Source organism: Suricata suricatta, chromosome 12 (genome assembly GCF_006229205.1).
Source record: "Suricata suricatta isolate VVHF042 chromosome 12, meerkat_22Aug2017_6uvM2_HiC, whole genome shotgun sequence".
NCBI lineage: Eukaryota > Metazoa > Chordata > Mammalia > Carnivora > Herpestidae > Suricata > Suricata suricatta.
Window position 1 is genome coordinate 47395760 of NC_043711.1, and position 27583 is coordinate 47423342.

General features: G+C 42.4%; 1 protein-coding gene and 1 long non-coding RNA gene across 10 annotated transcripts in view; one reads left to right on the plus strand and one right to left on the minus strand.

The window, feature by feature from the left end:
* FOXP1 (forkhead box P1) overlaps nt 1–23945 on the plus strand; it is a 383317-nt gene extending 359372 nt beyond the window's left edge. For 8 of the 9 annotated variants that reach the window (XM_029918730.1, XM_029918735.1, XM_029918733.1 and 5 more), the window contains 7 exons: nt 2397–2598; nt 2703–2782; nt 3388–3489; nt 7103–7224; nt 8974–9043; nt 13459–13625; nt 19209–23945. In XM_029918730.1, coding sequence (XP_029774590.1) covers nt 2397–2598; nt 2703–2782; nt 3388–3489; nt 7103–7224; nt 8974–9043; nt 13459–13625; nt 19209–19353 — 888 coding nt within the window. In that variant the 3' untranslated portion in view covers nt 19354–23945. The remainder of the gene's footprint in view (nt 1–2396; nt 2599–2702; nt 2783–3387; nt 3490–7102; nt 7225–8973; nt 9044–13458; nt 13626–19208) is intronic. The other variant, XM_029918734.1, reaches the window with a different exon arrangement.
* LOC115275128 lies at nt 3812–11793 on the minus strand. Its single transcript, XR_003901402.1, has 4 exons — nt 11742–11793; nt 11562–11624; nt 5947–6107; nt 3812–4082 (listed from the first exon to the last, which is right to left on the minus strand). It is a non-coding gene; the product is annotated as an uncharacterized LOC115275128 (long non-coding RNA).
* Nucleotides 23946–27583: the final 3638 nt, after the last annotated feature.

Consider the following 27583-nt stretch of genomic DNA (forward strand, 5'->3'; position numbering starts at 1 on the left):
TTTCCGGAGTGTTCAGATATTCTTAGCTCAGCAGCATCTGAATTTTAAAAGCTGTCTATTTATGAATGTTAGCCTTTCAGGCATTCATTTCCTTGACCCATTGCTCAGGCTGATGCTTATACATACTCTTGCTGTACTGGGTCAGTGATGAAGGCCCAAGGCAAAGAGGAGGTCAGCCCCAGCCCTCCTCCTTGGCCTCTGAGCTCTGCTGCGTCCCATGGATGCTCCTCTGAACTGTAAGCACTTCGCCTGCAAATGTGTGTCACGAAGTCGGGTTTCCAGCACTCGTACAAAAAGCAGCTCCCATCACTGGCCCAGCTTGCTGCAGGATTTGTAAGGGCAGCGCCCTCTCCGTAGCTGGCTCTTCTCAGGCATGGGGGTGGGGAGAGGGGCCCGCGTTAGCAGAGTCAGCATTTCCAGAGGGGAGGTACAAAGCCACGCACAGGCACAGACTCACCACGCAGGATTTCTTATCGGTACCATGTTTACATTTTGTAATTAGTATATACCTAACAACATTTGATCTTTCTTTTCTTCAAGTTATTTGTATTTTGTTGTGCTGTTTTACGGAACCACTCTAAACACATGGGAGGCGTTCTCATGGCCTTCCTCATTACGAGAGGATGCGTCGGGTTGAGGCTTCTCAACGAATCAGAACTTTTACTATGGTCTTTATGAATCTGGAGGAATCTCATTTTTAAAACCTTGTACAGGGGCGCCTGGGTGGCTCAGTCGGTTAAGCGACCGGCTTCGGCTCAGGTCATGGTCTCATAGTTCGTGGGTTCAAGCCCCATGTCGGGCTCTGTGCTGACAGCTCGGAGCCTGCAGCCTGCTTCGGATTCTGTATCTCCTTCTCTCTCTAATCCTCCCCTGCTCGCACTCTCTCTGTCTCTCAAAAATAAAACAAAAAAACATTAAAAAAATTATTTTTTAAACATTAAAATAAAATAAAATAAAACCTTGTACAAATAATGCCTTGTCCGTCTGCAGTGGTGGAACATTTTGTTAAATGATTTGATGTGTGGTTTGAGAAAACGTTACCAAATAAGCCTACTTTATGTAAAGTTCTTGGATGGGGGACTGGTTCTAAGTATCTGAGATAGCAATTATGTACAAATGGTAATATGTGGAAAACAACCAAGTTCTTTAGCATAGCCAGACTTAAATTTCTAGAAGAACAAATTTTGGGGGAGTGGGGGACAAACCCATATTTTCAGTATTATTAAGAGAAGCACTTCAAGGTGAAGGCTAAATAATCCCCTTTTCCTGACTTGATGCTATAGATACGATCATATTATTGAACATTTGAAACTTGAAGAAAAAAATAATTTTATAGTTCCCAATCTTTTGTATGTCTTTTTTTTTTTAAATAACAGATTCCAATCCTACATTTGTTAGAGTTTAATGAAGATTACTCATAAGGCTTTCAAAGGTTAGTCTTTGCCGACTGATAGAACTCAATGATGGCCTCCTGAATCCTTGCCATTCTTTTTCATGAGGCATAGGCCCCACATCTTTGTGGTGGCTCCCTCTGTGAAGGTACATTATGGAGTTAAGTAGCAAGTGTTGGCGAGTGACATAGCCACTGGCTACGTGTGGCTCTTTAAACAAAGTTTAAAAGTTTGTTTAAAGAGTTTAGGGGCACCTTGGGTGCCTCCGTCTGTTATGCGTCTGACTCTTGGTTTCAGCTCAGGTCCTGATCTCACAGTTGGTGAATTTGGGCCCCGCAGTGGGCCCCGTGCTGACAGCACAGAGCCTGCTTGGGATTCTCTGTCTCCCTCGCTCTCTGCCCCTCCCCTGCTCCCTCCCTCTCTCAAAATCAATAAACAGTTTTTTTTTAAGTTTAGTTTTGATGAAAATTAAGCAAAAGCAGCCCCACACTTGCACCAGCACATTGGAAAAAGGGCTGGGAGAGCTCGGGTCTCGCCCAGTGCACCCCAGGTGGTGGCTGCTGGGACGCTGGTGACCACAGGAGTTCTGTCCCAGAACTCCGTCTCCCTCCGCGTGGTCTGCCCAGCGCGCTGTGCTGCTCCCGGGAGTTCAAAAGCACAAATACTAAAAAGACGGTTCTTCATGACTGAAGAAACATTTTGACCCAGAACTTGTCAGACTCACTGGGCTAGGTAACCCCTTTCTGTAAACACTCAGTCATAGCTGCCTTTGGAAAACACCTGCGTTTCCACGGGTCAGGAGGACACGGCCAGAGAGATTTTCAAGTACTAAGTGAACTGGTTTTACATGGGAACTGACCTCCTATTTCAGTTGGTTGTAAGCCTCTGTTCAGAGAAGTAGAACCAGCCAGGCATCCCCTGCATTGCTCCTGCCGGATTTCACGTGCCTTCTTGCTCTCTGGTTTTTTTCTGCGGGTCTTCTAAGAATTCTGCTTTTCCTCACAGCTGAATCTGGTATCAAGTGTCACACTCTCCAAGTCTGCATCAGAGGCTTCTCCACAGAGCTTACCTCATACTCCGACGACCCCAACCGCCCCCATCACTCCTGTCACCCAAGGCCCCTCCGTCATCACCACCACCAGCATGCACACGGTGGGACCCATCCGCAGGCGGTACTCAGACAAGTACAACGTGCCCATTTCTTCAGGTAGCTACTCCGGCTTTGTCTCATGTAGACTCGTAATCCGCAGTTCTTGTAGACCAGCCTCTTTTTAAAAAGTGATAATTAATAGGACAATGATTCTTATTTAGCAGATATTGCGCAGAACCAAGAATTTTATAAGAACGCGGAAGTTAGACCACCATTTACATACGCATCTTTAATTAGGCAGGTGAGTAAATAACACAGTATGTGACATTATATCAGAAGGTATATAAGTGCATGGATATATTATATTGATGAAGTAGATTTAAAACCGTTTAGTATGCAAGCATGCTAAAACCTTTTCTATAAGGTTTTTTAAAACTGCAATATATAACATAATTGCTTTTGATTAAGTATTACAATACGATGTGATTATTAGGAAATTCATTTCACACAACAGTGAAAATGAGCCTGTTTAAAGATGGCAAGTCAATTATCACAAGCTACAGTAATCTCTGATCCCTAGAATTAATCTGAGCTCTAAATAATTACTGAGCTTTAATCAGCTAGTGAAATGTTTTGCATTTCTCTTTGATTCTGCTTTATGAATGACTAATAAATTGATATTTCTGTACAGAAACAGAAATAAAAACTCAAAACAATTAGATAATTTCATTTTGAATTTTGCTATTGAACTGTTAAATACAACCATTAATCTTAGATCATTTTTGTGAAACCTTTCTTGGGCTTTACCTCTGAATCGTGGTCATTTTATATTTTCAAGAAACTGTATAATGACAATTCTGCTGATTTGGTCATAAATTATCTTCTTTTGTCACTTTTGGTTCACAGGCCATTCTCGAATCTCCAGAAAAGCAGCTAACACTAAATGAAATCTATAATTGGTTCACACGAATGTTTGCTTATTTTCGACGCAACGCTGCCACGTGGAAGGTAAGCTTTCTCCCAGGCCTGCTTAAGCTTGGATCTTGCCAATTTATCAAAAAATTTTATTAACAGTTTTTTTAGGTTGATTTATTTTGCAAGAAGTAGGGGGAGGGTGTGTGCCCTTCAGGGGAGGGGACAGAGAGAGAATCCCAGACAGGCTCAGTGCTTTCAGCACAAGCCCCATGCAGGGCTCGATCCCACAAACTGTGGGATCCTACAAACCTGAGCCCAGATCAAGAGTCAGACACTTAACCGACGAAGCCAGCCAGGCACCCCAGATCTTGCCATATATATTTATAGAAGAGTGTGTTGTAAGTTCCATGTGTACTGCTTTGAGGACATCAGGAGTCAAATTTATTGGAGAATCTTATTAAGAAAATAGTTTACTGGGATTAAAACGCTGGGATAGAAGCACCCCCCTCCCCACAGTGGCATCCAGTGTATCATTTCTGTCTGGTTGTAATATGTAGGGAAAACGACGCGGGGACACCGCTGCCCCGATGTTGAGGTTGTCCCTTTGTTCAAACCAACCTCAGGCTTTTCAGTCTTCAGCCACCACCAGAATTTGCAGAGATGCATCGCTGACTTTTTTTTTCAGCCTGGGGAAATAAGACCAACTTCAGATAACTTTCACAGGTTTGATAAACACAACACAAAACCAAAAGCTCCTTACTATAATTGGTAGAGAAACTATAGAAACTAAGTAGGAGCCCTGTATATGGGAGTCATTTCAGGAGAGCAAAATACATGATTAAGTTTGTGGATTTAGTGGGGGGGGTTTTTTGCATCAAACGATTAATCGGAGGTTCACAGATCGTCTGAAAAAGAACACTCTAACACCATTTGCTCTAAACCAGATCAAATTCCTCGGCTCTACGTTGAGTGCCCTAACAGGGCTTGAGGGTCACATGACATACCACATTTCTAGTTGGGTCATAGATTCCTATACAGTTGTTGCTCATGTATTCATTGAAGCCCTCCCAAATTTGTGAATTTTGCTGCTTTAAATTTAGAAGGGGGCAGGTCCAGTGTGACAATTTTTTTCCTCTTTTACTAGAATCCCCAAATTCCACTGCATTTAGGAACATTTAAAACACAAATATTTTAGAATATGTTACGTGTCCTTATCATAAATATGATAGGGATTTCCAATAGGATGCAAAGGAAATTTGCTTTGCTACGTTCTAAATTTTAGATAGGACAAAAACAGAAAACACATTTCACCTGTTAGGTTCTTGATAAATAAGCATGTTAAAAGAAAATGAATATAACCATAGAATTAATTTATCAAGCTTACACAGCCCTGCATATCTATGATGGTTCAAAGGGTCCTTTTTTATTTCCATTAAAACCCATGAGTGCTGGAGGAGACCTCTGTTCAAGATCTCACCCTTTCTTCCTCAGCCTCCCATAGGGGCTAAAATACCAAGTATCTTTAGCTATGAATGCTTTTCAAACTACGGAACATGTATAAGCATGAAGCAGACATTTTCTTCAGATTGCCTTTTTTAAATAGCAAATGATCAAATTTAAAAATAATTACTAGTTGTGAATATGAAATTTAAGCTCAGGTCCACAGCTTTAGCTTTCTCATTCTGGCACACTGCAGGAGAAAGTGTCCTCAGTACGAACAATCCGAGATAAAGCACTGAATGACTCATGAATACGTATCCTCTTCTCTGTGTGCCGTTGCATTATAATCTTAAAACATGAAATGCCCAGTTTAAGTTATGACTGGAAGGGGCTTACTCATCTTTTTGGGAAACTGGATTTCTAGATAATTTCGCATCGACGTCCAGTCTTGGAAAACAAACCTTAAGTTTGAGTTTCTATCTTACATGGCTGTATGCTTCAGACAGATCAACAGCAGTCCTTCAGACACATGTGCTTTCTTTAGATCATTTGCAGGGCTAAACATTTCGAGGCTTACTTTTAAACATTAGACAATGATAAGGTTGAGGGGAAATGTTGATTTCTTTCCCAAGTATATCTTCTCTGTATATACATGATCTGTCTGGGATTTTTTTCAAAGAAAATTTGGGTTTAGTTTAACCTCCTTAGTATTCGAGACTCTCAGTATCCCTCCACTATGCATGCCTTCGTGCAGTATAAAGAAAAAGCTTCTTGAAAGAGCAGACTCTAATTATAAGTATACTTGGAGAGGACAAATTTCTTTCCCAACATGAGAAAAAATTTCAGATTTTTCTTGTGTTTTGTTGTTATGCAAATCTCTTGCACGAGTTCGAATCAGAGGTGTCCTTCCATCAGCAACTGGATGTTTTCAACCTCCCCCAATTATGCTGACATTGCTCAAAATCTCTGAGACTTTAGCCTGTGGATTCTCCTTGTGAGTAGTTGATAACATAGCTGTGAAATCAAACTTGTCTCCTTATCTTCCCCATCAAAACAGAAAAATCCTCACTATAGAGTTTGACCCCTCTCAGAGTCACCAGTGGTGATTACCTAAAAATTGAAACACTTCTCCATAAGTTTGGAGAGGAAGAGCCACAGACAGCACCAGACATGGAATGCAGGATGTTTGAGGAACGGCAGCATCATTGGAAGGCAGCACAGGTTCTGGGCAGCACAGGAGATGGGATTTCTGGGTCCCCTCTGCTTCTTCCCTGTAAGAAGAAAGTTTTGAGTAAATGACATGGGTCTTTGTGCAATGTCCTCCCATCTCATTTTGAGTCAGAATCACTAAGTTCAACCAAGAAGGCTTCTTGCCAGCCCCAAGTTTTCTGAAAATCAGAGGAAAGATAAGCTGTTGAGTTGAGATCCCCTTTCTGGTGGAATGTAGCTATCAAGGGTCTCAGTTTCAGAATGATCTTAGAAGTGACCTTTAACCTTTAGAAAGAAACATGGTGCGGGGGAGAAATATGCATCTTAAGGAACCATCAGCTTCAGGAGTATCCTTTTTTTTTTTTTTTTTTTTGCATTGAGAGTTCTACTCACATGCTCCTGTGGGGTTTTCTGTTCATTAAGATAATTGCCCCTAGCCAGGGCCAAGTTTTGTAGATATTCGGGAAGGTAAGACATAGTTTGCTGACAGATACAGATGCACTGGGGATCGTGTCATTCTCTTATCCTGTCACCCACAGGAGGCAGTGCTCTCAATGGCAAAATCCAATTTAGATAACTGTGACAAAACCCATACAAGTTACTAAAGCCAGAATATTGAAGAACAAAAAAGAGCAAGAACGAAATGTATTTAACAGTCTTATCACCTTGCACGATTTTTTTTAAATATCCTTTTTTCACAGGAGAGAAGGGGGCTTAAAGGGGACAGTTTTATGCTTGTACATGGTCATATTAACAGTATTTTCAGATTTTTACTATGAAACCTGTTTTGGGCTCACGTGCATATTAAGTATTTCTTCTGGTTCACTACTACCAGAGACTAAATTTAAATGCCAAAGTGTAATTGATAATTTTGGTGTTTTGTTAATTTGTCCTTATGGAAAACGCATCCTTCACCACAAGGTCGTCCGCGGGGTGGTAGCCACAGGTCTTGGGGACGGTTTTACAAACGCGGACTGTGTGAGGCTGAATGTACTGCTGTTTTTGGAGTCTTTTCTTATAGAAAATGTAAATGTTCTCTCTTTTATACTTGCTGCAGAATGCAGTGCGTCATAATCTTAGTCTTCACAAGTGTTTTGTGCGAGTAGAAAACGTTAAAGGGGCAGTATGGACAGTGGATGAAGTAGAATTCCAAAAACGAAGGCCACAAAAGATCAGTGGGTACGTCCGCCATGTTTGAACTTCTTAGCCTAGCTTGGATTGTGCTGTAACAAGTGTGAAGTAGAGGCTTTTGGCTGCTAGACGGTGTTAGACCAGAACTGGTTCCACGTTGTCTCAGTTAAGGGAAGCAAAAAAGCATTTCATCCCTCCTGTTTTGTATACCCACCAGTCCCCCTGCCCTGCTTGCCGGTCTTTGTTACATCACACGCTAGTAGCTTTTAGGTGGCAATGCATATTAACCCTCACAAACCATTTGCTTATGCTTATTGCATTTTATTTTCTTTTTCCTGTTCCCTGTATTGGATGTCTGTTCTGCCCCCCCAACCCCGTCTCCTTTTGTTGCCACTCCATCTCCTTTGCTGCCGCTCCTACCCCAGGGTGCCATTCGCACCAACCTCTCACTGCATAAGTGCTTTATCAGAGTAGAGGATGAGTTTGGGTCCTTTTGGACAGTTGATGATGAAGAGTTTAAACGTGGCCGCCATATTCAACGAGGCCGTCCTCGCAAATACTGCCCCGATGAAAACTCTGACGAGCTTGTCGCACAGTAAGAGCCTTTACTTGCTTTTGTTTTTTTTTCTGCTGTTGCTTTGGCTTTGCATGGTTGGCTCATCCCGTGTAGTTTTGCATTTCACCAAGTAGCAGTGCCGCGGCTTTCTGCGATGGAACTAAATTGTGTGATTTGTACATGTATTTCTCTTGTTTCTCTTTGGAACACCAGTGCCTTGAATAATGCTTTTTTGACATCTTTAATGCAAATATTGGTTGTATTTTGATTCAGCAGCTTACGGGGGGCGGGGGGGGGCGGGAAGGACCCTTTCAACCCAAATACTTGGGAGGTGAAAGTCATTCCTCCAAGTAAAAAAGGCAGCTTTATTTAGAGTTAAAACGGGTCTTTAATGGGGTAAGTTTCTTGTTACTTGCTCATTCGGTGTAATAATGGAAGTGAAGTAAAATGAATGATTAGAAAGAAATCAATAACAGCAAATACACTTCCTTTAAAGGCCACGCATAAATCCGGGTGACTTCCTGCTGGAAGCCACACCTCCCTTCAGTGTGTCCCGACACTAGGCCAGAGACCTCGTTAAATGGCCTCTTGTCTTCCTTTGATTAGTTCAGGAACACAGCATCAGGTATGATGACCACCTCCAGACGGGGCTGTGGAAGAAAGATTTCATCCCAGCCTGGGTCCCTACTTAGGAGCAGCCCTTCTTCCCTGGCCTCCCTTCTGTGCAGCTTCTTTTAGCACTCCATGTGCTTGGGACAGAGATCCTCTTTAAGAGCCATCCTGCCCTTCCTTCTCTGGTCATTCTGGAATTCAAGTCCTGGAGAGAGGATTGGAGGCCAGATTCCCAGGAACCCTGCTGCCTGCTCGCTGACCCTCCCCTAGCCTGATGCCCCAGACTTTCTGCCTTTCTTACGGACTCATATCAGCTACTAAAACTTGGCAGAGACTGGTCCCTATTTTGCAAGGAAAAAAAAATTCCCCCATGGCAGGGCTGATCCAACTTAAGCCAGAATTGTCCACCCAGGTTCCTGGAAGAGAAAAGTCATCCCTAGAGGCATTCACCCACACCAGCCCTATACTGAAGTCAAGGGCTTCGGAGAAAAGCTACCTTTTCATGGGTTTTGTTAATGGAGGAAATTTCGGATTTGGAAGGATACCAGCCAGTTTAAGATGAAACTTAGCTAGGAACTCACGGGAGGATTGTGTTTTAACTTTGAGTTTTTTATCTTTTTCTTATGCAGTAACCCTTCCCTTATTAAAAACATGCAAAGCAGCCACGCCTACTGCACACCTCTCAATGCAGCTTTACAGGTAAGATTAATGGTCGTCCTGAATATGCAGCCGAGGCCCGTGTCTCCCCACTCATTTCAAAATATATTAGCCTCGCTCTAATTAGATATTAAATTTTAATTCCGTTAAACTTTTTTCTTAAGTGCACAAAGCATCGTACTCCCTGGAGGCAAACACATTGGGCTGTTTCAGCATTAGCAGGATGCTTAGCATTTTGAATATTGTGGCAAAAAAATTAAAAGTTCACTTATTAATATTTATCAGCAGTATCATAATTTCCATCCTCTTATTTCAGAATTTCACTTGAGGCAAAAATACCACAAGTGTAATTACTCTAGCACAGCTATTAATGTGCTGGGTGATAGGCCAGTGAATCACATGACCTTCTATTGTTCACGGGTTTAAAGAGAAAGCAGAGCTTTTTATTTCTTCTTCTCAAGTCTGTTTTAGCATCTTTAGTCAGTTGCGGGGGCAGGGGAAGACATCCCGGTTTGGTTCACTTGGTAAAAGTACATGCTTTCTGTTTGAACCACAGAGGTGTTTAGGAAAACTCTCCACGTTCCCAGCAGATTGCTCCAGATTACATAATGAACGCACAGAATGTTTGGTTCCTCCTGACAAACCAAGCACTCATTACATAACCAGCAGTGCCAGGGGCCAAAGAGCCCGGTAACGCGGAGCGAGTCCCCACCCCCACCAGCCACGAGTTACTAAGGCAGCCAAGCCTTTTAGCCATCGCATTTCTCAGTGATCCTGTTTGAGTTGGACGGACCCCCTGCTCCACCCCCGATCTTGACTGTTCTAGAAGACAAGCCAACGGAACCTTGCTCACTTTATTTTCTCTAGATAGATTGGACACGTGTAATCCAGGGCCGTCAAGACTTTTACAGGAGGAGTTCTTGAGGGGGTGGCTTCGATACCCCAGAATGGGTACTTTGGTATTAAACAATGCGTTGTGCCCCTCCAAAGGGCCGTAATTTACTAAGAAACAAAAGAGTCAGAATAAGACTTTTTAAGGGAGAAGGGGAGAGAATGTTCCCATAATGTCAAGTATCTCAACCATTTCTCAGAGTGCAGGGAAGAGACCAGGACAATCACCAGGTTGTCCTTAGTCGCTGAGCGAACATTCACTGCGCACCTAACCTGCGACCTCCATAACCAGGACAGGCTCATGGCTCCCAACAGTAGATGATACACCTTTAACACCATTTCTGTTCAGAGGCAAATGCACTGAACTTAACTTTTCAGTAATTCTATTTATTTATTTTTAGCCTGAACCAACTTTACTAGGAGGAACTACTTTCTGAGTTTCTGTTAATTACTTGTAGTTTACACAGTAACTTTAGAAAAGCAAATGAGCGTACTCTTAGATGCCGCCACTGTAAATACCATTCATTAGTAACTTATTTTCCCTGGAGTCCTGTGAAGTGTGAATTTAAAGGCTGCTCTATCTGGGAGAGTATTAAGATTATAAGCACATTTTACATTCATGAGGCGGAAAGGGGGAAAAAAAATAAAAGCAGTGATCCTCTGCATTCTCTGAACTATGTGACTAATTTAAATTAGCATGCCTTATCATGACAGACCTGCTCACGTTTCATCTGGAAAACGGGGGTTTGGGGCATGCTTTCTACCCTCTCTCTCCTTCCAGTGGTAGCCCCAAACTGTCCTGCACTTTTCCAACCACAATTGGCATGCAGAATGAGGTGAGGCGAATACATGGATACAAATTCACGGTTTGAGGAATGGCTCATTTTTCCTCTCCTCTAAGAGTTTGGACCCGTGGTCAGTAGACAGTCCCGTGTAACTTTGTGCTGGGCGACTTAAATCCGGACTCTACCAGCAGCCTCTCCTTCCCCCGATTGCCCATTTCCATTTTTCAAGACAAGTAAAAATAATAGTGGAACAACATCTTAAAAAGATTACTAGAGCAACATAATGCATGATATACAATATATAAAATAGGACAGCAGAATCCACTACAGAAATAAAACATTGGACGTGAGACAGATTGCATTATGCTCTGAAAAAGTGAAGTAACTAAGGGTAACCGTAAAGATTCTTATTTATAGACTGCCTTTCCCCCGAGGCTCTTGAGCAGGGTTCATGTTCCAGGAGCAGTGGTGCCTACAGACTTCGGCCCCACTGCTTGAGTACCTGAGTTTTGGTTTTAGGGTTTGTTTTTTGTGGTCTTTTTTTTGGGGGGGGGGCAGGTGCCAGTTTGATACGAAACCACACATAGTACATACGCAGGATCGTTTATGTAGTTAAATCCATTATAAAATTTGTAACCCACCTGCTCCCACGAGGCATCAGCTACAAAAAAGAAACACTTGTAACACCTCAGCAGTTGGAGGAAAAATGTTTCTAACTTGGGTGGCGGGGTGTTCTGATCACTCACTCAACCAAGAATGTGCAAGAGGCTCCACTTCCTGTCAGGGACTAGCTTCTCTTTGCTGCCCACTTCAGGGGTAAAGTTGGCTTTCTTCACCGACATCTTTTTTGTCTCCCAACCAAAGGGATCAATAGAAGCGCTTACCTTTTGGATGCCTTTCACCGCCTTGGCTGTCAGGCCTCAGCCCATGTTTTGATTGACCTTCACCTAGAACAATTTGAGGGCCAAGGAGAACAGATCATCTTAAGAAGGTTGCTCTGTCCCTAGGGTGGCTGGCTTCTTCCACAGCACGCATTCTTACCCATATTGCAGTTTTGCCTTTACCTCTGTTTTTGACTTGAGAAGCTGCTAGAAAACCAAATCCCAAGCTCTAGAGATGGCCTCACTTGCACCAGGTTCTGTGTAATAGTGAAAAGCTCAGGTGAGAGCTGATGGTTCCTGCCAAGCGTCCGTGATTAGGAGAGGCGTGACCACGGAGTTGTCGCAAATAAAGGCAGTTAAGATGCTTGTCCAGCTGCAGCTTGAAAAAGAAAGAAAAAAAAAACCTGGCAACTGTTTCTGACTTTTGCTCTGCCAAAAAAAGGAAAAATGCTTTATTGCAATTATAAGAGATCTGTTGAAAAAAATACTTGATGCAATTATTTAACAAACTGTAGGAGAGTGGAGAATTTAGATTTACTGTTCATCAAAAAGTGTTCACCACATTAGGAAATATAAGCAGGATCCCCCCCTACTTTTTAAAAGAAGGCGCTCATGTAAATACCGAATTGGAAGGAAGGGAAATCTGTGGGCTTGCAGAGGGCTTGGCTTTGAAATCGCGCGCAGTTACGTGAAGGCCCATCACGGGGGCTTGTATCTAAGAAGGCATTCCTGGCTTTGCAGTTCCTACAGGGAGCGAGGCTGCAATTGTCATAATAGGCACATTCCCTGCAGCTCAGCTTTGCACCCGTTCGTCTTCATTTTTGGCTCCTTCTTTCTCTCTAGAGCCAGGATTTCTAGAATACTTTGGACTCTTGTATGACTGGCCAATTGAAGTCACCGTGCCAGATTGTCATATGACTGTACTTTTCCCTCATTAGGATGGAAAACCAGGCATCCCGTAGTCTGTAAGAAGACAGTTTTGATAGGTCTTGGTCTAATTACACTGCCAGTTTTTCAAAGTCTGTGCTCTTTAATAAAATGAAAAGTTACTGGGTCATAATCACTGCCCACATGAAACAATACGGATACTTTAGCCCAGGGGTGTATTTAACTGCTGGCTGCATCTTAGACTTGGGTGGTCATTTTATTCAAATGCAGGAGGACAGGGAGTGAACAGTATCTCTTCACTAGACTTTGGGATTTCTTATTTTCTCCATTGCCACACTTTTTTTTCTGACACTCATTTGGAGTGGCAGGTATCTTTTTTCCTTGAGTCCTAAAATTCCAGGTGACCAGTCCGAGTCTGAAAGATTGAGATAACTGGTGGAAGGTAACACCACACAAACTACATTAAAAGGATTCAAAAAAATCATTAAAAATTGGAGGTAAAAAATGACTCCAATTCTATAATCTCTTCCTTTTCTATAGGCTCTAAGAGGTAAATGTTTATGGAAGTTCTCATAAGTTTGAGCTGTGCAGCCAGAATAATTGGATCAAATCTTTAAATATCCAATACTGGAGTCATCAAAGTGGGTAAAGAAATGAAAATTCCATTATATTTCCCTGTGATCTGGAAATATTCAGTTCCTCTTGGAGAAAGGCATCAGACAGAAAGCTCATTTCAGATAGCCTTGTCTAAACCATGAGATGTTACCCAGCTGGGCTAAATTGAGCCCTCCCTCCCTGTGAGCCCTTTGGGCCCAGCCAGCTCTTGGAAACCAACCTTGGGACATGGGTCCCAAGTGTCACTATTCAAGCAGAATCCTCTTACACGTGCTAGAAACCTGTATTTGCCACACTGTGAACATAACCAGAAGATCCCCGAATACACAGCTAATGAGCCACTCCTCTCTGTGTGCAGATTCTGTGTGCTCATACATTTTCTCTTGGTTGCTAACAGGCTTCGATGGCTGAGAACAGTATACCTCTATACACTACGGCTTCCATGGGAAATCCCACTCTGGGCAACTTAGCCAGCGCCATACGGGAAGAGCTGAACGGGGCAATGGACCATACCAATAGCAACGAGAGTGACAGCAGTCCGGGCAGATCCCCTCTGCAAGCTGTGTGAGTACTGTCCACCCCCAGAAGGTCTCTGCATCCTGTGGGCGCATGGGCTCTTCTCTCGCTGCTTTTTCTACCCTTGATGTGATTGCTGCTCGCCTAGAAACCGAAGTAGAAGTCAGTGCTTCTGGAAATGGTTAGCTCAGTTAGCACATAAAAGGACCATTTATACTAACGTTCCCATAAAAGCAATCAGCTTCATGCAGCCCTTACAAGTGCACACGGCAATAAAATGGGTGACTCATTTGCTTTTTTTTCCCTCGGCTTGGCATCTCACGCCGTTATTTAAGCCACATTACCTTGTCCTCCTAAAATCGGTATGCGTCTCTAAGAGTTTGTGCAACTTGCGGGCACGCCAAACCCAGCAGGGGGAGAAAGAGAGAGAGTGCCTGTTTACCTGACTGTGGTAGTCGGACCCGCGGCCACCACGCTGAAGCACAGTGACCAAGCATTAACGATGGCACCAGTGAAAGGCGGCATGATTTATAGATTGCTCTTAAAATATCAAAAGGAAAATTAATAGGAGCATTATAGCAGCAGACGGCAGTATAATGAGTACCATATAACTCAATGAAGTGATGGGCGACGGTTGTCCATGGTGAATGTGAACAGCACAGGGCCTGGGCCAACCAGCTGGGAGGCTCTGAGGCCTCCAGAGCAGAGGACGAGCTCCATCTCCTCCACAAGGAAGGTTACAGAGAGAAAATAAGCCGGGGGATGCTAGAGAGGGCCCTCTCCCTTGCAGCAAGTGCCTGCTCCACTGTGCCCGCCCCCCCCCCCCAAAGAGAGAAAATAATCCAACATTTCCAATACTGGCAGCACCTGGAATCGGCCATTTGTCTACACACTGTGTGTGACTTCCTTGACCGACGTCGTATTTGGAGATAATTGGTGTGATAGCATGACCTGGAGTGACTAGAAGAGAGTGGATTGGCATCTAGTGACAGTGGAAACACATAAATGCTGTCTGCCAGGGAAATGGGTGGGTTCTTGGGAATCTGAGATTTGATGATGAAGCGTTTAAATTTCATGCCCAAAGAGCTTTGAAAAGGATCTTTAAAGATGGAAATGATCATTTTTAATTTACAGGAAGCATCTCTTCCCATTTAGTACACAACACGTTGAGAACGTGTCTGTCTCTCACACTGATGCTGCCATACATTGTCTCTTCTAAAGCAATCTGGTGTCCCTGACTTGATTGTTTTCACACTCGTGTTCATTTTTCAATCATTGTCATGACAAGAGTGTTTACTCAGATATTACGAAAGTTCAGAGCAAATATAAATTGGTATATAAGCTACTTCAGGCAATACTCATTAAAGCAAATACCTCTGAAGTTACCGGATGGGAGAGAGACTGTTTCTCACAACCTATGCGTCCTCCAAAGGGTCGGTTGATGTATATTCCTAGTATTTAGTGCAAAGGATTCCTGAAGAGAGAAAGCTATTTGGATCAAAACCTCAGGCAACAGTGTAGAATGATGCTGATTTTGCTGTACAAGATAAAGCCCCTCCAAAGTTAATAACTTTGAATTAACCCCCGCAGTACCAGAAACCCTATTTCCCAAGCAGCATGATCTGTAAGGAAATGAAGGTTTCCCTTGTTTTCTGTCGTGTTTAAGGAAACCCGACATAAAGTCTCCCCGGCTTACGCCGTTTGCCAACTATAATTATGTGTTAACAGCATCATCCCCATTTCTGCTCTCAGTGTCAGAGACTCTTACTCCTTTTGACCCTCTGTTTCCATTAAGCGAATTCTGTAATGACACAGTTTTCCTTCTTGTGCAAGATGCATTACCCTGCTATGATGCAAATTGTTTCTAAACTGTTCTGGTCTATTGGAATAAATCAAGCCGTAAACTTTATGGCGTGGCTTAAAGAACCTCGTTAGGACCGGCCGCCCAAGCTCCCATCTAGTGTGGAAACAGAGCTCCACATTCTTACCCTTTCTGTGACACTCCAATACTACGACGTTTTGTTTCTCCTTTCAAACCCCAGAAAGTACTCCCATAATTAGGGCTTTGGGGCATTATACTTTCATCCTGATCGGGGCTAACGGAGCTGCAAAGCAAACTCCTCCATGCTGTGCACACACCCTTGGAACACAATGCTTCTAAACACCAGTCAGCTTTAGTTAAAAACTCTCGTGTTGCCGGAATGGCTAAACAAAGGAATTACTCAGATGTAAGAAGGGAGATGTGTGGTTTTGCACAGTTACTCATTGTGAACCGTTGGGGAAGTAGGAGATGGAGAGAGAGGTGGGGCGGGGGTGGGGGGGGGATGTGCAAGATGGCGCATCCGTGTAGTTCCAGTTTCCAGGAGACACGTACGTTGCACGTATGTGAAGAATAGTATCTTAAATAGTTTGCATCTTACCTGAAATGTATCTTCCTTGGAAATCCATTCACTTTTATTCTCTGAAGCACCACATGCCCGTGTGACTGCATTTGCCACACTCAGGGGGATCTGCTGGTATCAAGAAATGTTGTGAGGCTGGATTGCATTTCTCTGGAGCTTTAAGGAGCCTTAATATCTAACTCAGTTGTGTGGTCAGGCTGTCACACAGATCTCGTCAGTCAGTACTTGCTGGGGACCCGCTCTGCATTAGGCACGGGGTGAGCCGGCGCGCCCCGTAGGGTCTTAACCTGTGTCTTGGGGGCGGGCAGTGATCAGACTCGAGTTTCGCTGCAGCGTTGAAGGGGAAACCCCATGTTCTCTAATGCGACCTGTTTGCGGAGACTTCCACTCTGCCTGGTTTGTTTCTTGTTTGTGCCTCGCAAAACACTGGCAGAGTCAAAAGTTACAAAGCCAGAACTTCATTAGGCATGTTCGATTTCTCAGTCTTCCCACCCCTCCCAACTCAAATTCAGGTTTATAAACCCAAAGAGATGCAGCATTCTGATCTTTCAAAGAAATCAAAGTAGGAAAACGCTGCCCCAGGATACTGCAGTGCACTTTAGTGTAGGACTTGGTAACACATAGGTGCGTCTCTCACGACACGTAATCCGTGGAGAAGAGGGGGTAATCTGCCAAGTGACGGTGTTACTGAGTAGTGAGAATAGGATACTGAAATATGAAGACACGTTCACCATGTTCAGCGATCCAAGAAGTGCGATTTAAGGTAACCCGAGCTCACCTTACACATGCTGAGCACCAAAATATTTCCAAATATACCTTAAAATATTTTTTTAAATTATTGCTTGAGGGGCACCTCGCTGGCCCAGTCTGTTGAGCATCCGACTTCGGCCCAGGTCATGATCTCGCAGTTTGTGGGTTAAAGCCCCACGTCAGGCTCTGTGCCGACAGCTCGAAGCCTGGAGCCTGCTTCAGATTCTGTGTCTCCCTCTCTCTATGCCCCTCCCATGCTCTCGCTCTCTCTTCATCTCAAAAATAAACATTAACAAAAAAAATTTCTTTAAATAAAAATAAAAGTAACGCTTGGAGCTGATGAAGTTGAATCTAAATTGATTCAGCCCCTTTGGAAATTAATACTATAATAAATCTTAAGAACCATAAAGATGTTTTTGGCCTTTGCTCCCAGAATTTCATTCTTAGAAATTTATCCTGAGGAGGTAAATCAACAGAAATAGGAAGATTAATGAATAAAAGTGGTTACTGTATCATTCAAAGAGCAAAAGAAGGGCTGAAAGACACTCACAGAAAGCCCAGTGTTAAGGGACTGATTTGTCCACACAAGGGATCTCATATAGCCGTAAAAATTAAAACTGAAAAGGTAGCAAAATAATCTTACTTCTGTTATCTATGCAATATGTAAAAATGTCACCGCAAATGAGAATAGGTTAAAAACAAAACACCATAATTTGGGTTTATGGGTGATTTTTGTTTTTAAAGGAGTCATCGTCATTACACCTAATTCTTCCCAGAAGAATAGAGGGTTTCCTACCAGGGCTGGCTTCAAAGATACATTCAGAGGCCTCAGTGCCCTGCCGTTTCCACACTGACGTGCTTCCTGATCTTTGAACCACATCTTTTCTTTTAACGGGGGCTCCGCAAATTACGTGGCCAGTCCTGGGTCTCCCTGTACAAACACAAAGAAGTAGGACCAATCAACAAACTACAAAAAGATGGAGCCCGACCAGTAAAATGCACTACCTACTACAACATCGATAAGTTCCACTGTGCAGATAGTTTTTAAGAATACGGGCACAATTTTTTAAAAGCTATTTATCCTGACATCTACCCTCAAACACTCTCTGGGCTGTGCTAATTTTAGAGTCAGTTGGTTTTCTGAAGGTTCACATCATCAAGGGCAGTCCAGAGCACTCCTGTTTGTTTTTAGATGGTTCGAGTGGCCTTTGGGGTTTGCATACATCAATTATTTAGGAAGTCAGCATCCCCAGGACCACCTCTTATTACTAATACTTGATAATGTCAATTAAAAAAGCCTCCCTTCTGCAGCGTGCCCCAGCGATGGGACCATTTTAACTTGAATGGTTCTTTTACATATCAAAAGACTTGCAACAGAAAGTAATTTGTATTTGCAAAGGGTCGGTTGTAAATATGATTTACGAACAACATCTCTCTATTGTTACCAGAGTGGTGTCGCTGGTGTCTCCGATCCCCACCAGTCCCCTTCAGGTGAACCCTGTGCGGGTCCATAATGAGAAAGTTGGCAGTGCTCGTCACTGGCTGCGCGTCCCAGTGGCCGCTACCAGCCGGGCCTCTTGTTTTGCCTTGTTTACAGCTGACAGTGTTATTATTCTGATTGGGGCTCTGCTTTCTTATCATATTGTTGTGTTGGGTGAGCCTTTTCCTCCCCGTTTGTGTTTCCTGGCAGGACTTTTCTCGCCTTATTGACAGTTTGTAAAAATATGCATTAATTTGGAGTTTCAAGCATGTATCATGGTGTCTCTTTGCTGTGTTTGCTTGAAGTTGATTAATGATAGAACCTCGCTTGGGGTCGGTCTCTGGAGACTTCTTTCACAGGTTCTGCATGTTAACTAGCAAAGCAGAACACACAGCCAGCCATGATCAGCCCAGCCTCCAGCACTCTGTGGTGCCCACAAACCACCGTTGTATTACCGGTTCTTCTTCCACATGGGTCTTGGAAGATTTGTATTTTTCCACCCAGGAGGCCCCTACGGGGCCTGTTATCGGGCACTCAGAGTGAGGTCCTCCTCGGACCGGCAGGATTGGAGCTTGTCACACGTGCAGAGGCTCAGGCCCCACCCCACCCCTGCTGAGTCGCACGCAGCGCTTTAACAAGAGCCTAAGGTGGTCTGAGTGTGAAACGCACTCCCAGGGAAGAGAGGCTGCTTCTGGCCCAGGATTGTTCTAGAGCAGTACTGCTCCACGGGACCCTCTGCCATGATGGAAATTGTTCTCTGTCTGCTGTCCTGTATGGTGACCGTAGGCCACATGGGGCCCTTGAGCACTAGAAATGTGGCTCTGTGAGCACTTGAAATGTGGCACAAAGAAACTCCATTTTAAATTGCATGACATTTTCATTAATTTGAATTTAAATACCCACAACCCAGTCCTTCACCCAGGGAGGCTTTGTTGCCCCAGTCCCCAGCTTGCCCTGACCTGGAAGGGCCTTCCATGAACCTGTCTTCCTTTCCTCCAGGCATCCTGTGCACGTCAAAGAAGAGCCCCTCGATCCAGAGGAAGCTGAAGGGCCTCTCTCCTTAGTGACAACAGCCAACCACAGTCCAGATTTTGACCATGACCGAGATTATGAAGACGAACCAGTAAACGAGGACATGGAGTGAGCGTCTCTGGGCGGGCCAACCCCAAGAATGCAGATTGGGAAAAACAAAACAAAACACGTCAAAAGTTAGCAGTGAAATCGTTCTCCATTTGTTGTACAGTCTGGAGGATTTTCACTCCATTCGGACCACTCTGACACGTGTTAACTCTGAGTGCCATCAAGAATCCCATTTGGGAGTATTTTTGATTTTTCTACTTTTTGTTGAAAAAAGGAATTTGTACTCTGTGCATTGGATGGACTTGTTTGGTACTTGGGATTTTCCTCTCCTAACAGTCAACATCAGTGTTGTAAATTTGCTAAACTGATTTCACTTTTAGCAGCAGACTTTGAACTGCCGTCCTGCCGCCGACGTGGGACACCGAGGACACCCAGCTGAGCATGTGCGTCTGAGCTGCAGACCAAGCCTCTGCCCAGAATTTAAGGATTCCAGTGGACGACCTATTTGCACAGGACTGCATGCTGATTATCACTGCCTTTACTCCATTTTTGTTGTTGTTCGTTTTTTGTTTTGCTTCCAGTTGGGATGGGGAAGGCCTTTGTGTGTGTACTGGGGGGAGGGGGTTAAAAAGTAATTATCCCAAACTTTTTAATGTATTGCTTTTTTTTTTTTTTTTTTTTTGCTTCTACTATACCATTTTAAGTTCTGACCTCAGGCCTCCATTTGGGCCCACGGCCTCCCGGAGGCTTAAAGTTTTCTGTACCTTGTGATGAATGTTAATAGGTGTTTTTATTATACAAAGCTGAATGTCATTTCTCGTTTGTAGTTTTCTGTCACTCATTCCATTTTCCTTCAGACATCACCACGTTTTCTCTGAAGTCGGAAAACATTCCGTTTTGGTCTTTTTCAAAAAGGTCCCAAATGCTGCACTCTCTACACATGAAGGTCCTCTCACCCAGACCTGAAGTCCTGCCAGAAAGAGAATGAATGACAGAAAAAATAAAAAAAAAAAAAGAGAGAGAGACACCCTCGGAACAACGCAGATTCATTCCACGAAGCAGTATTGGAGGTGGGAAGGGGGTTGTTGTAGATTTTTTCCCCCCGCAGCTACCATCCTGTAGTAAATGCCACAGCATTTTGCCAGCACAAGGAAGCGTAGGCAGCACTTAGCCCCCAGATTCTCCTAGTAGACTGACCGTGTGACCGCGAAGGCTCTCGGGTCACCAAGCTGCCACCGGCCACAGGCTCTCTGACGTAGAAATCAGCATGGGTTGCTTTGTTTGCAAAATGGCCAAAAGGGTGGCTTCCCGAAGCAACTCTGCTGAAGAGTGGGTGGCGGCGCCGAATTGAAACCTCAGTCCAGACCTGCTTGGTGGCATTAATCTGTTTGAATGCAAATTAGATTTCAGATTGAATTTGTTATGGAAGTTAATGAGGACTGAGTTCAGCAAATGCTGAAGTGTTCCTTTCAAACGTGCAGACTCGGTACCGCAGTTCTGTTTGTTCCGCAGTGCGATCACGCCGAGCCCGTGTCCACGACAGCAGGAGACCCCGTGGACACGGGGCGGGGGGGCATGGTGCCCCTGCGCGCGTGGAGAAGCGGGCACGGCGTGCAGAGCGCGACGGTCGTCGGTCAGCACCACCTCAGTCCTGAGAGCCCCTCGTTGCTTCCACTCTGCACCCACTTTCCTGTCACTCAGTTATTTATCTAGGACCGTAGCTTTTGTTTTGTTTTAGTTTGAGAGCCTTTTGGGGCTTAATTTATATTCTTTGTACCTTTTTTTCTAAAATTACCAAAGATCTTACACAAAGGTAAATTATGTTCTCCGTTTTATGCTTTATCTGATGAAGCCAAATATCCTCTTATTGTTGATCAAAGGAGGCGAAAGAATTTAGAGGCAATTGATCAGTTCTAGGCTATTGCTAACCTGAGAAAGAGAACTGCTCCTTCTTCATAGAGTAAATTTAGAAGACTAAGTAGGTAATGGAACCAAAGTTGTTACTTTTGTTTTTTTGGGGTTTTTATTTTTCTTGTTCTGTACCTCGACAGAGACCAAAACTCCTAAGGAGAGATTATGGGGCTGCTGAAGGTGAAAATAGGGCACAGTGCGTTTCAGGAGCAGAAGGCAGGGAGCCCCATCCCCCAAAACACGAATGGATGCCTCTGAAAATCAGGGGTCACCAGTACAGGAGACATTCAAGATAAAACGTAAAGAAAACAGAAAAGCTTCTACATCGGAACTCCATCACAGACGCGTTTCTAGAATGCATGTTTGTTTTTGCTTTTACAGAAAGATTGTTCTGCCACTTAGCTTTTAAGGACTGTGCTAGGATCACTGCATTGATTTTGCTTTGTCTTGGCATAGATCTTCCGGTTTTTGGTGGGGTTTTTCAAAATGTTTTCCTTTTTCCTTTCTTTTTCTTTCTTTTTTTTTTTTTTTTTCTAATTAGGCTTTGGTCAGCGTTTTCCATTTAAAGAAGGAAAAAAAAAGTCCACTCCCGTCCACTCATGAGCTTGGTACAAAAACTTCTTTGGCCATTTCTTTTGAAGCGTCACTGTGCTTTCTGTATAAAGGGCAGTCTGTGGTCACTCGAGCCTTTTTTTTTTTTTTTTTTTTTAACTTTTCCAGGCAGCTTCATGATGTGCAGGCAGTAGCCAGACAGGGTCATGGGAAGGGGGCCCTGTGCTTCTAAGCTGAGTGGTTGCTGGTTCGTTTGGTATTCAAAAGAGGATAAAACTCTGGTAGATTAGGTCATTCTCAGCATGTGTAGCTAGACATGAGTAAAGATAACAGCATGAGAAACTGTTAGTGCGCATACCTCAGTTCAAACCTTTAGGGAATGATGAAAATTAAAAGAAAATACATTTCACTCAGTTGCACTTAGTCGTATGTCTTGCATGCTTAGTCTAAAGACTGTAGCAAAAAAGAAAAAAAAAGAAAAATTAGATTTTACGTATCTTTGCAGCCCTGCAGAAGAACCAACTGAAAAAAAATTCTTTTCTCAGGCTTTACAGCAAGCAAACTTCACTATGATTTTTACAGTTCTGATTCTGTATCCCTTGGGGGGGGGTTCCAGTCACTTCTTTAGGATGGGGTTTATTATGTTGTACATATATTCCAATGTGTCTGTGTGAATCTTTGTCTTTTTTGGGGGAGGGCGGAGGGCGGTTCTTTTTTTAGATATTGTTCCTAAAAAGGAATAAATGCATACACCTGTTTGTCAAAACACCTTTGCTTTTTGTGCAACTGCTTTATATTAACGATACTAAAAAAAATAGCTTTGGAAAAAAACTACTGTATGTAATGGAATTGCAGAATTTGCTGCACATGTATTTTATTTAGTTATCCTTGCTTTAAGAATATTGGATGACATTTCCTGACATGTGGGAGGGAGAAATTCCCTAACCCTTTTTTTCCTTTTAAATTGTAACATAGTTGGCAGTTGTTTTTTTTTTTTTTTCTGTTCTCATTGATCGGAGCATTTTGTACAGATTTGTGTGTGTGTGTGTGCGTGTGCGTGTGTGTGTTAATCTGTTTTTTGATACATTCCTATCCCTTGTGTTTATTCCACCACTGCCTTCCTGGCTATCTTAAACAAGTTCATACATTTGAAAAGAGAAAAAAAAAATGCTGTTTTAAAAAATGTTTTCTCCTGCTGCAGTAAATATTTTGCATGATGAAATTCCAGGGTCACACTTTCAAAGTTTATCAGTGAAGTAGTGATTAATAATGGGGAGTTGTCAAAGCTATTGAACTTTTTGTATAAAAAAAAAAAAACTTTACAAGGTGCCAAGATGTAAAGACAATTTGTTACTTTTTCTTTTTCTTTTTCTTTTTTTTTTCGAAGAAAAGCATACGTTAGGGAGATGGTCCCTTGTATGAGGCAAATGCACTGTCAGGAATGAGAATCCATCCTCCTTGTCCCCAGAGTCTGTCCCTGTGAGACAGGTGATGCTGCCCGCGTTGAAAACCGGCCGTGAAATGAACTATCAAGGCTTCTGTACGTGAAGAGTGACCGCCACCTTCGGACAGAGCTGACGTGACTTCAGCATTCCGTCGGACCTAGGGAAGAATACCTTGACTTCTGAACCCCAAATCTGATTGCTGTAAATCACTAGCTATTTTGTCATGGGGGGAAAAAAGTTAAAAAAATATTTCCTCTCCTTTCCACATTCCAGCTGAGCTCCGTTTCCAAGGGTACAAAGAACATGCTCGTAAGGATTTTGAATCTTTTGGGTCCCTGTTGGCTAATGGTGTATATACCCTCTTGATATTTTGGATGTTTTTGGAATGTCGGTTTTGCTTTTTTATCCTCAGAATGAGACTTAACAATTCTAAAGGCATTCTGTGGGGCCGGTGTAGTTCACACCATGTCTGCTGCCCAGAAGCCCTGATGAAGACGGTGCAGTCCGGACTGTAAGCACGGTGCTTCGTGGAAATGTGCTGCCAGAAACCAGAATTTTTTTTCTGTTTTGTTTTGTTTTGATAAGGCATAAAAGGAACTCATTCCTTGACATCAACTGTAATTCCATCATTCCGTGTCTGTGGATACAGACAATAAAAAAAAATGTTGTGTAGTCAGTACTAATTACTGACATTATCGCATTCTCAAATGCAATAAAAATGCTGGTTTGTTCACACTGGTAGTAAAAAGTCGCCGCCGCCGAAGTTTCTTTCCCCTCCTGACCCGCTGATACTGTACGTCAGGCCTAGGCCTTAGGCTTATCACCAGCTGCTTCCAACACAGAAGTAAAATCAGTCTTAACCGAAAGCTTTCATCATCACAGAGGGCTGACGCTCTAATCCTCAGGATTTCAAAGTGCAAGCCTCCCCTTAGGAAACTGGAAAAAACAAAAGAGCTAGAAGCCACCTTTTTTCCCAAGGAAGTACACCCTTATTTTTCTTCATCAAATTTTATACAGAAAAAAAAACAAAATGTTTAATAACTAGCATTAAGAGCAAACTAAAATTTCACAGGAAAGCAATTTCATGAATAATTCATTAAAATTTCACATCTGCAAGATTAGTCATCCAAATAAAATGCTAATGTCAAAAACATGCACCGTCTATAATATTCTCATCAAGAAATCTTTTTGCATATAATGATAAATGCTTAGATTAGAACAAATGATTTTATAAAAATATTCTATCAAATGTACACTAGATAACCACATCCAGTACAGAAAATGCTGAAGCTCCAGGAACTAAATATTCCAGAAAGATCATCTTCATTTCAAGATTTGTTTCAGTGCATACCTCGATTAAAAAAAAACCTATTTGTCTTTTAAATTATGATGTATATATTCTATGGATTGATGAGATTGGGCATCATCTTTCAATAAAAATTAAATTGGTATATTGAAAACAGCACTTGAAGTGGCCAAACCGTAGTAACATAAAACCCTTCTGGATGTAATTCAGAGTGAAACCCAAGCCAAAAGAGGACTTGAAAATTAACCAAGCTGCCATTCGGCCAAACACCGGCCGATGGTGAGGAGCACGTAAATGTGTTTTCCCAGCATTCTTTTGAAAAGCCCGTCGGGGGGGGGGGGGGTTAATATAGGTTTTGCTATTAAGTTGCAAAGTAGTATCCTCTTTTCATTAACAGTTATGCTCCAGCCTAGAAGCCCTCTAGTCTGATAATTAATAAAACATTTGAACCCTTAATTCTCATCTAGCTACTAAGAATATAATATTAGGGTTAATTGAAATTCCTTTAAATGCCAGGCTTAAACATAAATACTGCTTACAGCGTATGCAGTTGGTAAAATTAAATATGTACACATATTTGAATAAGCTGAGGGGCCCAAACCAACTATGACCGTGCATTAGTGAAGATTTAGCTGCTTGATGCGCAGTCCTTTTTTAACTGTATTTCTGGGATTCCTCTGAAGCAGGTTCATCGTCTTCTGCACATTCATTTAAGCTTGTTGCTCAGAGAAACCAGGCAGCAAACCCACAATATTGGTTCTTTTAAATGGAGGCCTTTCTATATTAAGATCCTTGAGTCTTTGGCCAAGTTTGCACACCAACACAAACGGCTTCAAGATCCTAGCAAATTCCCCCTGTCCCCGCCCCCCACTGCCCCAGCCAAAAAGACCAAAACAAAGTATAATTAGTCTTTCTTGACTTCCTAGATTTTGTGTTCTTTGATATTACATATTTACGTAGAGGGTAGTGATCACGATTTGTCTTTCATCTTCATTGTAGTAGAGTCAAATAAAAGTATTCTTTATTAAAGTGAAGTTGGGTCTCAAAACCTTCGTTTAAGGAACTGACTGATTGATGAAAGGTTCAAGACGGAATTCACATTGGAGGGAAATTAAATTACGTACCAAAACACTGGTTTACCTGGGGCAATCTTTGGGTTAGAAAGCCATCACTCTAGATAGAACCCACTTTTACTTACTTTTAAACCCTTTTATTTTTTAAAAAAACCTATGTAATCTTATTTCCACTGATTGTAAAAATGACATTCGATGGTTAATGCCACACACACACACACGGAATGGTCAATATTCCTATTTTTTTTGGCTTCTACCAAGAATATAGGGATGAGAAAAAGACAAGCTTCAAGTTATAATGTTAATTTGAAGGTAACCGGCCTTTCAAGAATTAATTTCAGCCAAAGCAATAATCATTATTTACCAGCTTGTGACATTTTTATCACTCATCATATTAGCAAATTTCCATTGAAAATGCTAAAATGGTTCGTCATAAGGCCGGTAACTGCTCTAGCTGTAAAAATGACCAACACAAGTGCCGGTACTCAAACATTAAATTACACTGTAATTAATAAAGACAGTTAAACTGTCTACTAGGAACAGCAATTTAGGTAACCACATTTGATTGGCTATAAATTGTAACTACATTAAAATTCCAGAAATATTAGCAATATGGATTACTTGATGGAAGTCACTGCAGATCACCAACTGCCCCCCTCTTTTTTTTTTTTTTTTTTTAAACAACGGAAGCACGGGGTCAGGTTGACCACAAATCCGTGGGCCAAGATCAGGCCTTAGCACTTTTAATCTTGTGAAACAAGCAATTACAAATAGTTGCATCGATTTGTTAAAAAGCTTTAGGTGACATAAATTGTTTCCTGTTTAGCTTATTGCTCTGATACATAAATGTCACTACGTCCAGTATTAATTAGGGCCGTGGAAGAACACGGGGTGGCTTCCAATGAAGAATTTGTCAGTCGTTCGAGAACGTTCTCCAGAGCTGCTCTCACTGAATCATTTTTCATGAGTGGCAGAGAGAGGAAAGGAAAACGATTTTGTCCTGTGAAGTCTTTAATACCAGCCTAATTTTTGGTTTTGAACTATAGGACAAGATTTCAGCCTTGCTTTATTGCCATCTGACAGGAAAGCACTACATTAAGAAAAATATATTTTAAATAGAGCTAACACGTCTCCCTTCTGAATATATAGGACTATATGTGTTTCCTTGGGTTGCTATTTCCACACTTAAAATACAATTTTAAATGGCTTGCGTGAGTTATTGACTTAACATAAATCAAATGTATCATATATACTTTCTTTAGGTTGGCAAGCCACTTAGAAAAATACGTCCGATTCTGGGAGGAAAAAAAAGTCTGGAGAAAATTTATTAAATAGAAGTTTTTACTGTAATAGAATATTAATGTAAGCCAATGCTCATTTGCCATTAGGCTGATCCTTTTTTAACATACACATGCTTTTTATTATTTTGCACTCAAGCAAAAATTCCACATTCAAAGACTTTCCATCCAGTCGGGAATGTCTCTGGCAGGAAACGCTTAAGAAATCCTGACCTCCAGAAAGACAGCAGACCTCCTCCACACGGAGCATTAGCCCCGGTAGGCAGCAAGGCACACCTACTCCTAAAACACAAGGCACGAGCTAGTCAACAGTGTGGAATCGGGAGAAACAATTACTCCTGAAATCCTTCCTCACTGCTACTCCACCAGCGCACAGATGAAAATGTTTGATTTGCAACATAAAAGATTCATTAATTACCACTTGAATATTTAAAGCTATTTTGCAGTCTAACAGAGATAGATAAAGCAGTGAATTAAAACCTCTAATAAAATTGTAAAAATATTTCGGTAAGTTTACCCGTGTTATGATTTAGGGAGAGATTCAAGCATTCTCGCAGAATAGAATCTTAGCAATTTTCAAGTGTGTATCTGAAGGAAGGAGCTAAGTGTTCTGGGAATAATTTGTTTCTCACTTTTCAAATGTTTACTAATACTTTATTTGCAAATCAAGCTTGCTACTGTAGAACTCTACGGATGGGGAAAAGAATCG